Source organism: Pelobates fuscus, chromosome 2 (assembly GCF_036172605.1).
Source record: "Pelobates fuscus isolate aPelFus1 chromosome 2, aPelFus1.pri, whole genome shotgun sequence".
NCBI lineage: Eukaryota > Metazoa > Chordata > Amphibia > Anura > Pelobatidae > Pelobates > Pelobates fuscus.
In genome coordinates, this window is record NC_086318.1 from 406955554 (window position 1) to 406968173 (window position 12620).

At 40.0% G+C, this 12620-nt stretch overlaps 1 protein-coding gene across 1 annotated transcript in view; it reads left to right on the forward strand.

Annotated features, from left to right (window-relative positions):
- The window catches only part of TTC7A (tetratricopeptide repeat domain 7A), a 324338-nt gene that overhangs the window by 39153 nt on the left and 272565 nt on the right, over positions 1-12620 (forward strand). The window contains exons 4-5 of the mRNA XM_063443923.1: positions 1090-1220; positions 3893-4011. Coding sequence (XP_063299993.1) covers positions 1090-1220; positions 3893-4011 — 250 coding nt within the window. The remainder of the gene's footprint in view (positions 1-1089; positions 1221-3892; positions 4012-12620) is intronic.

The following is a 12620-nucleotide window of genomic DNA, read 5'->3' on the forward strand; positions in this document are numbered from 1 at the left end:
CAAGAAGGAATTTTTTTGCTAGCTTGTTGCAAAATTGGAAGTGCTTCAAACTGGTTTTTTTTTTTTTGTTTTTTTTTTAAATATGCCTTCTTTTGGATCAACAGCAAAAAACATATGTGAGGAAGGCTGAACTTGATGGACGCAAGTCTCTTTTCAGCTATGTAACTATGTAACTATGTAACGCATAGAGGGTTACTCCCTCGATGGGGGTGTTTGACCATGCCACTAATTGGTAAGTGTGGAAAATTATTTGTCGAACCCCCACCTGTAACCCATGGGTAGGGACTAGGGATACTGTCCCCACTTGAATATCATAATTAGTGCCCCCTAAAGCATACAGGCCCAGATTTGAAGCATCCAGTGCTGTCGATTCGACTGAAATGCAGGCCCATTCAGGTTGCTATTTTTCCATTCAGGGTCTAAATGGCAAACTCCAGATATTGTTAAATAGCGTAAACAATCTCTGTATTTTACAGAGCTATTCGTACTTTACTGAATAACCCGACCATCTTATTATTTACTCTGCTGGCAAGCCAGTAAAATTGGGGCTGAATTAAGGACAGCAGAGCTTCACAGGAGCATAACTCCCACCAAATATCTTGATGTATCAACTCCATGTGACCATCCACCTGTCCATCTACGCACACATACATATGCAGTTACTAACCAAACAATTTTTTTTTAGTTGTGCCAGTAACTAGGTATATCCAAGAGGTTAAAGTATCAATGCTCTATATTCTTTGGGTTTTAAACATGGAAATACAGCTATAGTTCTGGGCGTTGGTAACTTATCTATGTGTTTAACCATTTTAATATGGATCAAAAATTGCATTACAATGAATAGCAAAATAACCTTGAAATTCTGTTTTATATATCTCTGGTGATATCAGTTCTAAAAACAAACACTGTAATGATTCAAAAGCCCTATTCAGACAATAGGCTCTGTTTTAATTTTTTCCTTTGTATGCAATATTTGCACAGTTGGGTACAAGGAACATGTTTTGTTTCCACAATATACTCATGTTGACTTTTATTTTGAGATACACATTTGCCTTACCACATTTTTTTTATCCAATATCTCCTCTCAAGGTTTGTCCTTAGAACATTCTACTACAGGCATTGCCTCCCCTGCTCGTCTATCTGAAAGAGAGGAAGAAGCAGTTTCCTGTTTCGAGAAAGCCAGCTGGATTGCCCAAGTCTTTTTACAAGAAGTAGAGAAGGTGAATACAACCTACAAATCATGATAATATTGTAAGTCTCGCTGCAATGATCAGATGTAAAGAGGTCTGCGAATGGCATTTGAAAAAGAAGTTGAAGTGTTACAATAACTAATGACCAATGTGATCACTCCCACCCAGGGTGTATCCTGGTTTCGTGCTGCCCTAGGCATGACAAAACTCAGCACTGATTAGTGAGCTCTCTGCTCAGCTCACGGATTTTTAGTTAGCCGTGAGGCTTTTTTTGGCGCCCCCTGGAAAATGCCGCCCAAGGCAAATGCCTTGTTTGCCTCGCGGCTAATACGTCCCTGCTCCCACTGATACGCCCAGCCTTGTGTCCCATACATTTGTCAATTGCAGAATAGCTTTCCAGCTTTCCTCACTTGGTAGAATGATAGAAGTTGGTGTCTGATAAATGCTTAGAGACCTAGATGTCCTGCCCTGAGCACATTACCTATGTTATTGAGTTCCTTATTTATCTAGTTTGATTTTATTCAGAGACAAAATGGGATGCGTCACATTACAATTTGATTCAGATACCTGTATTGAGGTCCATGATGAAGTGTCTCGGACAACATTTATCATTATAAACATCTCCTGAGTGGAAGGGGGCAACAAGAGGGTCTTCGGGGATTGTGGACTCAACAAAATGTTCTAATTCGGTGGTCGATTGGTACCAACTAAATGCTCCACTCAGTAGAAGAGGACAGATGAAGGCTCTACATATTGAATGAGTGAGGCAGTAGAAGGCCCATCTAACTGGGTGACTAGTGAATCATTCTGCTGGCTAGTGGCCTTCCTAGCAATGCATGGGTTAAAGTACAATCTTTTTACACTTGGACTGATTTTTGTCTTACTATTTAGTAAATATACCCTCAAAAAACATTGTCCTACATATTTCTTTGAGTGTATATGAAAAACCACCTTGCAAAAGCTGCAGACCTGCTGTCTACAGTCTATGCCTGCCCCCTTCCCATTTATCCTAGACACAACCTTCATTCTGTACAAGGGAATTCTCCTCTTTGAGAAGCCTCTGTACTGGAGCTGCAATTGCAGCTTTCCAATGCTTCTCATTGGAAGGGATGAAGACAGACAAGATCTATCCTGGTATAACAGAAAGGAAAGAGAAAATCCGCGCCTGTGGTTACAAACAGATATAAGTATATACATACATCGATACAACAGAATCTTGTTGATAGATGAATCTCTTAGAAACAAAAACAAAGATAACACATAATCTAAGTGTAGTAATTATACAAAAACATATAAGATGGTATATTGGAATGAAAGCACACTCACACTTTCAAGAGCTATATAGAGCTCTGCTGTTAAGGGCGTGGACAGTATAATCCCCGTCTACGGATATATTCCCCGCAGTAGTGATGGTGGATTCAGCAGTGATGATGGTATTTTTCTCAATGAAGTGCGGTATGTGAAGACACAAGTGAGAACATCCAATAGTATAGTATGTATGGTACACTTTTCCTTTCGTAAATAAAATAAGTATTGTACTTACATTTTATAGAGCATAGACCTGCTCTGGTGTAGTAGGGCGTTGGTGGTACAATCCCCACCTAGGATATGTAGAACTGGAAGTCTAATGGAATTCAGGAAACCTGGTATGCATGCCATTCCATTAGCTCTGCGGAGTTAACAGAAGAGGAAGAACATCTCATTGTCTGAGACATTTCCAGGCAGTATGGTGATTCGGTCCTGTTCCTGTCTATAAAAATTCAGATTTCTATTTAAAGTGCACTTTTATAAATTGTCAACAAAATGACAGACTCTAGACACATAAAGCACTTTAGCAAGCTGAAGTGTTCCTTTAATACTCCAAGCACACTATCAGGGCAATTTGGTCTAGCAGACTATTGTGAATATGCATGTTGCCCCTGGCAGTAATTGACCCTTTTTGCTTGTATTTGCCCTCCCTTCAGCCAAATGTAGCCGGTCCTCCTTGTACTAGTAACTGCTATGGGTCAGTAACCAAAAGTAGGTTCTATCTTCTTTCCACCATACATCATGTTACTCATAACTCTGAGAAATAACCAAATTAAATAGATTTCGGCCTTCTCCAGCACAAGAAGGAACCGTATAACTTTGGGAAGGGTCCAATAAGGATATTTTTGCACAAGTTATTATAATATACACATATCAGCGCTGAAGAATGGGTCATCAAATGATATCAGGGGTGTTGCTATTGCTAGGTTCCAGAAACACCTGGGGCTTGAGCTCAAAGCGAAACATGAAAACCCCTACCGCAACCAGTAGGTGGGGGTTTGTCATGACGTCTATGTTATGTTCCACCCTCTCTACCCATGAACAGTGTGCTGCTGATGTTCTCCGGGATCTCAATGAAAGCATAGCCAGAAACAAGCACATGCTGCCCTGTAATCCCATCACGCTACCTAACTACTAGAGAGGTGTTCAGCCAAGTTCTCTTACCACTCCCGATAGTAACCTTGAGCCTTATGAAACACTATACTAGTTGAGCTTTCATTTTTGTATCAGGCAGCCGCTTTAAGTAAACTTGAAATAAAAATAAATAAAATAGTCCCAAAGCCCCCTTCCACCCCCAGCAACTTCAACGACAGACATCATTTAGGCTCTTGTTAAAGATGGCACTTACATCTATTTATTATTATAATGTTTTTATGTTTATGCTTTTTTTTTAGACTGCAAACAATTCACATACAAGAAGTTCCAAAAGCAGCAGCCCGAGTCCCGATTTTGAGCTGAGCTATTTCCAGGAAGCAGCCTTGCAGAGTGCGTATGTGGCCTTTTTTAAAAGAGGGTAAGCATGCATTTAAGCAAATAAAAGCAGCCTTGTCTGCTGCAATCTAATTGACTTGGTAAAATGGTTTTGGAACTTCACAGAAAATATTACTCATAACAGGCTAAAATAAGTTACATGTGCTCCTTGTAAAACTGTGGTGTACAGATTCCCATGCCATCAAAGTAGATGGGTGATGATGATTACATCAGCAGAGTAATGTAATTTTTTTTTTTTAAATCTGTTCTTACTTTGCCTTTCATTGCTTTGCTCAAATTCCTTCTGTACTGTGGCAAGGTTTAAAAACACGTTATTATCAGATTTTTTACTTACAGTTGACAGGCGTCTTATTTAAACATTCTAGTTTCACTGGTTCTACCCATCCCCCAGTAGTTCTTCTTCAGAAACGTACTAATGAAATAGTGAAAAAAAAATGGGAAAGCAAACCGATTTTAATTTAAATACAGTTTATAATATCTTTTTTTTTTTTTTTTTATATATATTTTTTTTCTTTAACTTAAATTACTGTAAATATAGTTTTATTACTGTGTTAATTGGCATGCAGGTGTCTATCTTTTCCATATAACTTTAGGAAGAGTTAAATAAATAAAACTAGCAGGTAGTGCTAATTACTGGGTTATTGACAAAACATCAAATTTTAACCTGCTGCAGGATGGGCCTCCTACCAGTTTGGAATCCCTTTTGTGTTACAAACTCAGGCATTTCTATGGATCACTCACCCACACCCCATGCAAATTTACACAGACGACTCACGAGGTTTGAGTCAAGCTGAACTGCTGCCTCTGGGTATCTCTGTTCTCTATCAACTGTTGCTACTGGAGGCACAATCTCCTCCATTAAAATTTACATCTACTGAGAGGATGCTCTTCAGCTGTCCTTTATGAACTCAGAGTAGTCCATGATGATGATATTATCCCAACAAAGCTGACTAATTTGTATAACAACCCTCAAAAAACTGCAAAGCATGATGCCCAGGTCTCTGACCAGTTCTTGAGATGTCATTGGGTGGTCGGATTACTGTTGTACGTCTTCTGGGAGGGCCCCATTCTAGTCCCATTCTGGAGACAGTTTTATGATACTATGACCTCATTAGCAGATGAGGGAGTTGCCTAACTGACCCAAGCTTACTATATCTAGATAAAAAAAAAGGAATCAACCTCAAAACACCTCCTGACAGCAGCTAAATTACTAGTTCCTGCCTATCTTCCAGAGTTGTTTGGGTAGAATGGAGTAGATACTAAATGCAGAAGGTTTCCACGCCAGCACTCTAAGATGTTCATCACTACTGACCCAAAAGCACAAGAAAAGTCTCTTCAATATGCTCAAAATCATATACAGTTGCAAGAAAAAGTATGTGAACCCTTTGGAATGATATGGATTTCTGCACAAATTGGTCATAAAATGTGATCTGATCATCATCTAAGTCACAACAATAGACAATCACAGTCTGCTTAAACTAATAACACACAAAGAATGAAATGTTGCCATGTTTTTATTGAACACACCATGTAAACATTCACAGTGCAGGTGGAAAAAGTATGTGAACCCCTAGACTAATGACATCTCCAAGAGCTAATTGGAGTGAGATGTCAGCCAACTGGAGTCCAATCAATGAGATGAGATTGGAGGTGTTGGTTACAGCTGCCCTGCCCTATAAAAAACACACATCAGTTCTGGGTTTGCTTTTCACAAGAAGCATTGCCTGATGTGAATGATGCCTCGCACAAAAGAGCTCTCAGAAGACCTACGATTAAGAATTGTTGACTTGCATAAAGCTGGAAAGGGTTATAAAAGTATCTCCAAAAGCCTTGCTGTTCATCAGTCCACGGTAAGACAAATTGTCTATAAATGGAGAAAGTTCAGCACTGCTGCTACTCTCCCTAGGAGTGGCCGTCCTGTAAAGATGACTGCAAGAGCACAGCGCAGACTGCTCAATGAGGTGAAGAAGAATCCTAGAGTGTCAGCTAAAGACTTACAAAAGTCACTGGCAAATGCTAACATCCCTGTTAGCGAATCTACAATACGTAAAACACTAAACAAGAATGGATTTCATGGGAGGATACCACAGAGGAAGCCACTGCTGTCCAAACAAAACATTGCTGCACATTTACAGTTTGCACAAGAGCACCTGGATGTTCCACAGCAGTACTGGCAAAATATTCTGTGGACAGATGAAACCAAAGTTGAGTTGTTTGGATGAAACACACAACACTATGTGTGTCGAAAAAGAGGCACAGCACACCAACATCAAAACCTCATTCTCATGTGAAGTATGGTGGTGGGGGCATCATGGTTTGGGGCTGCTTTGCTGCGTCAGGGCCTGGACGGATTGCTATCATCGAAGGAAAAATGAATTCCCAAGTTTATCAAGACATTTTGCAGGAGAACTTAAGGCCATCTGTCTACCAGCTGAAGCTCAACAGAAGATGGGTGTTGCAACAGGACAGTGGCCCAAAGCATAGAAGTAAATGAACAACAGAATGACTTAAACAGAAGAAAATACGCCTTCTGAAGTGGCCCAGTCAGAGTCCTGACCTCAACCCGATTGAGATGCTGTGGCATGACCTCAAGAAAGCGATTCACACCAGACATCCCAAGAATATTGCTGAACTGAAACAGTTCTCTAAAGAGGAATGGTCAAGAATTACTCCTGACCGTTGTGCACATCTGATCTGCAACTACAGAAAACATTTGGTTGAAGTTATTGCTGTCAAAGGAGGTTCAACCAGTTATTAAATCCAAGGGTTCACATACTTTTTCCACCTGCACTGTGAATGTTTACATGGTGTGTTCAATAAAAACATGGCAACATTTCATTCCTTGTGTGTTATTAGTTTAAGCAAACTGTGATTGTCTATGGTTGTGACTTAGATGATGATCAGATCACATTTTATGACCAATTTGTGCAGAAATCCATATCATTCCAAAGGGTTCACATACTTTTTCTTGCAACTGTAACTGTAACAACAACAAGTCACAACATACACTGAAAAAAATACTCTGTCTACAGTTAAGCATGGTGGTGGTTTGGTGATGTTCTAGGGCTACTTTGCATCCTCTGGCAGTGGGAACCTACAGCATGTGGAAGGCAAGATGGATTCATTGAAGTATCAGGAAATCCTAGGAGAAAACGTCATGCTGTGAGGAAGCTGATCCCAAGCATACCTCAAATTACACCAACGCTTGGTTGCAGAAGAAGTCCTGGAAAATTCTTCGGTGGCTGTCACAGTCACCTGACTTAAACCCCACAGAAAATATCTGGTGGGATTTGAAGTAGGTGGTTGCAACTCATGGGCAATGAGCTAGATTCCTCAGGAACGCTGCCAGAAACTGGTGTCTGGCTGTGCATCACATTTGCAGCAGGTCATAATAGCAAAATGGTGCTCTACTAAGTACTAAAGAAGCTTGCCGTGAAGGGGTTGAATAATTTTGAGATTGGAGAAGTCAATATTAGTAACCACTGGAAGCATTCATGTGTTTGATTTGTTGATTGGAAACAGCTGAAAGTCTGTAAATATGACCTTATTTTTAATGGGGGTTGAATAATTCTGATTACAACTGTGTGTGTGTATATATATATATATATATATATATATATATATAAATATAAATTTTCAAAACCACGCAAACAGCGTGTTGGAAAACAGGAAGTGATGTCAATGGCACAAAAGATCATAAAAACACACCTTGTGATCCACACAAACACGTGTTCTATCGTCGGCATGGCTACCATTATGCTAATGTGCTCAAATATTTGTATTTATAAAATATTTTACCAGGAAAAATACATTGAGATTTCAATAAAATACAAAAACAATATTAATACACAATATATACAACATTTTACATAGAACAGGTAAGAAATATATAATCAACCATGACAGGTGCATTCTGTTTTGAGGTATGTAGAGAGGGATCTCTTAAAGGACTTTAGGCTTAGGGAAGATTTTAACGTGTGTGGGAGGTCGTTCCACAATTGCGGCGCTCTGTAGGAGAAGAAGGATCGGGCTGCTTTCTTTTTGTATTGAGGTAGACTAAATAAAGTGCTGGTACTGGATCGAAGGCTATAGGGGGTGGGAACAACCAAGGAGAGCATTCTGCTCAGGTACGGTGGGAGTTTCCCAGAAAAGCTCTTAAACACAAGGCTGGAAAGATGAAGGGTGCATCTGGATTCCAGTGACAGCCAGTTTAGTTATTTTAGCATGTCACAGTGGTGGGTCCTGTAATTACATTGTAGCACAAATCGGCAGAACGAGTTATATAATGTATTGAGTTTATTAATGTGGGATTGAGGTGCAAATGCATATACTACATCCCCATAATCAATTATTGGTATCAGCATTTGCTGTACAGTCTTTTTTCCTTTACTGTAGGGCTTAGACTTCATTTGTTTCTGTTCAGGGCACCTAGTTTGGGATAAAGTTTAGATGCAAGTTTTTCTATGTGTATGCCAAAAGATAGTTTGGGGTCTAACAACATACCCAAGTATTTGAAAGAGTGGACTGCGGTCAGTGTGCCCTTTGAATTTGTTTTGATGGATAGGTGGGAATTGTGTAATTTGTGTAATTTATGTACTGTTCCAAAGATCATTGTGACAGTTTTGTCAGTGTTTAGGAAGAGTTTGTTTTTTGCGATCCACTTTTCTACCTCTGTAAACTGGTCTTGGAGCACAGCTTCAAGCTGGGGTAGATCAGATTTATTTGCATAGATTACTGTGTTATCTGTGTGCATGTGTACATTTAAGGATTTGCAGACATTAGGCAGATCATTTATAAATAATGTAAATAGTAGGGGACCGAGGATGGAACCCTGAGGAACACCACACGTGACTGGGAGAGGGAGGGAGTCACTGTCAGAAATGGACACATATTGCGAGCGATCCGATACATACGATCGAAACCAGGTTAGCGGACAATCACCAATACCTGAGTTTTTGACTTTGTGCAGTAGAATGTCGTGGTCTACTTTGTCAAAGGCCTTTGCAAAATCAAGGAATCTTTGTTCCATGCCAGTTTGGATGTCATTGCAAACTTTTAAGAGGGCAGTTGTAGTGGAGTGATTCTGGAAAAGGCCGATTAATCAGGGGTCAGATAGTTTGATTGTTGGTAATATAGTTGCGTATGGACATATTTTTCAAAGTTTTTTGACAATACCGGAAGCAACGATATTGGGCGATAGTTAAAAAAAACAAAATAGTGTCACCACTTTTATGGATAGGCAATACTCTCGCAATACTCTCGCAGTCTTCCAAAGTTTGGGTATGTATCCAGACACCAAGCATTCGTTAATTAGAGTTGCGACGGGTTTAGCAATTGCCGGCGCACTGAGCTTCAACAGCGTTGCTGGGATTTGATCAGGTCCAGACTGGATTTTCATTTTTAGATTATTAAGGTCTTTTTTAATGACACTAATAGGTACAGGTCTAAAAATGAACTTGTCTATATTGGGTCTTTGCAAATTTAGTGGGGCCTGATCCACATTTGTAGTTTCAGGATGCGTGTCATTTATTGGCTTGGCAATCAGGGCAGTAGAACATCCGACAAAATAATTGTTAAAGGCATTTGCTACAACTAAGGTGAGTTGCAGTGTTTGGTTATCCACTTTGACTAGGGATGTGTGCTATAGGGTTAAGAGATTGGAAGGGTTTAAGAGATTGGAAGGGTGTGCTGATCCGTGTTTGCACTTGTCATTTCAGGGGATTGAAAGTTGTGTGGGAGACTATCTATAAATGAGGAAATGAGCTGGGGGGTGGGTGGGCGAGGGGTAGGGTGGGAGGGCAATCAGTCTTTATCAAAGTAAAATAATAAAGAAAGATAAGAACCACCTAGCTAAATCTAATACCGAATAAACTCTACCCACATGATAAACCTATAAGCACATTGAAAGTAAATATTTTCATTGTGAAAAATAGTTGACATGGCAACACATTCTTTCCCATGTGATCAAGTGCACAATAATCAGAATTCTATTACATGCATACAACAGCTAAATGCATTCATATAGTCCTACATGGATAAATAAACCGTAGGAAGTCATTAGTTACATTTATAGGAGATACAAAGTAAATGAATAGAGCAACGATTATGTTCAATATTTAAGACATTTATATTATATAATGCTCACTCTATAATTATATAAACATCATAAGCTCATAACTAAGAAACAAAAAACTCTATAGGGGTCCACTAAATAATAATAATAATAATAATAATAATAATAACAATAATAATAATAATGTGAGGCTTTAATAAAATACTATATAACCGTAACCACAAATATATAACCACTATAAGAAAAAAAAGAAGAAAAAAAGGGAAGCTACAAAGTGTGCTGCAAGCCTGATAAAATATGTGTAAACGCGTGTGTGAAAACAAATGTGACCATGTGCTACTATCTGTGCCTGTAACGTGCAAAGTGACCCCAAACCAGCAAACGAGAAAATAAGGGGGGATGATGAAAATGGAAAAAAATTATAGAAAGAAAAATCACCACAAATTAAAAATGACTTGAATATGAAAAGTGCTACCCTAGTGAAATTTAATACAAAATAAAATATATATATATATAGTAGTACAAAGATACCGGCACTCCAAGGATTTTAGTCAATCACTCTTCTTTATTCCACCAATCGACGTTTCAGCCCCTAAACGAAGCTTTCATCAGGACAAATCATTTGATATGTCCTGATGAAAGCTCAGTTTAGGGGCTGAAACGTCGATTAGTGGAATAATAATTCTTCTAAAATCCTTGGAGTGTCGGTATCTTTGTACTACTATGTTATCTATGCGACCAGAGCACCACGTATCAAATACTTTTTAAGTTGGAGTGCAAGAGCTATCGAAGAAACTATATATATATACATATATAATACCCAAATAAATACTAGTAGTTATAAAGATATGAATAATAAAGAGCAACTTAAACCATAAACCATGTTACAATCTACAAAGAGAGAAAAAGCCCATACACAAATTATATTATTATTCAAGAAACATGCAAAATAAAAGTGTACAAGGTCTTAATCCAATATGCTCATCTCTATAATAGTAATTTGGACCAATCCTCTCCTCTGCTTAATGGGGGAACCAGTGGTGTATCCTGGTTTTGTGCTGCCCTAGGCAGGACAAAACTCAGGCGCCCCCCCTCCCCCCGCGCCACCCCCACCCAACCTTTCCCCCCGCCCCGCATTCTAAATACACACACACACTCGCTAACAGAAACACACACACACTAACAGACACACTCACTAACAGACAAACACACTCACTCACTAGCAGACACAAACTAACATACACACACACTCACAGGCAAACACACACTAACAGACACACACACTAACAGACACAGACACACACACACACACACACACTAACAGACACAAACACTAACAGACACACACACTGACACACACACACTAACAGACACACACACACACACACACTAACAGACACAAACACTGACACACACACACACTAACAGACACAGACACACACTAACAGACACACACACTAACAGACACAGACACACACTCACCCACCCACATTAACCCTTTTTTTTAAATTTATTTTTAACACATTTTTATTTTTTTGTAACACATTTTTTTAAAAAAAATTTTAACACGTTTTTTTAAAATTTATTTCTAACACATTTTTTTTTTTAATTTAACCCCCCCCCCTCCTTACCTTTGGGAATGCTGGGGAGGGGGGTGTCTCTTCCTCCCTGGTGGTCCAGTGGCTGCTGGGTGATCAGGCGGCACTGCCTGGCGGGCGGGCGGCTGGCCGGCGAGGGAGCACTTCCCCTGAGCTGTCTGCTCAGCTCCCTCGCCAGCCTCAGAGTGAGGCTGGGAGCCGGAATATGACGTCATATTCCGGCTCCGCCTCCCAGCCTCACTCTGCGGCTGGCGAGGGAGCTGAGCAGACAGCTCAGGGGAAGTGCTCCCTCGCCGGCCGCCCGCCCGGCAGTGCCGCCCGATCGCCCAGCAGCCCGCCGGCATGTCTGTTAGCCGCAAGGCTAACAAGACATTTGCCTTGGGCATTTGGGGGCGGCTTTTTTTGCCGCCCCCTGGAAAATGCCGCCCAAGGCAAATGCCTTGTTTGCCTCGCGGCTAATACGCCCCTGGGGGGAACACGATCAATCGCTATGAATTTGAGCATGATCAATCTATGTTCATGTGGCAGAAAGTGTTTTGCTACTGCCTTATCCTTTTTTGAATTCTGAAATGCTGTGGGCTGCAGTTATAGACGACTGGTGGCCACGTATCCTGTTCTACAATTTATATATATATATATAAACATGCAAAATCCAGTGCATTTCATACTTAAAATAAAAAAACCCCACCAGACTGGTAACAATAATGGGGGTTTAGTTACAGTATATGATCATACATTGCATACAGTAAGCCTGCCTCAACACCAACGTACCCATTCTTGACAGGTCCTACTCTAGCAGCCTAATGCCTTCTCTCTGCAGGACAAGGTTTAATAGGGCCCTGGAATAAGTCACCTGTGACAGAGAGGGGTGCAAACCAAGGAGCTGGCCTGACTCCCAAATATATAAATGAAACCAAGAGGGCTTCACTCACCTGAACATGCATATATTAATACATTATA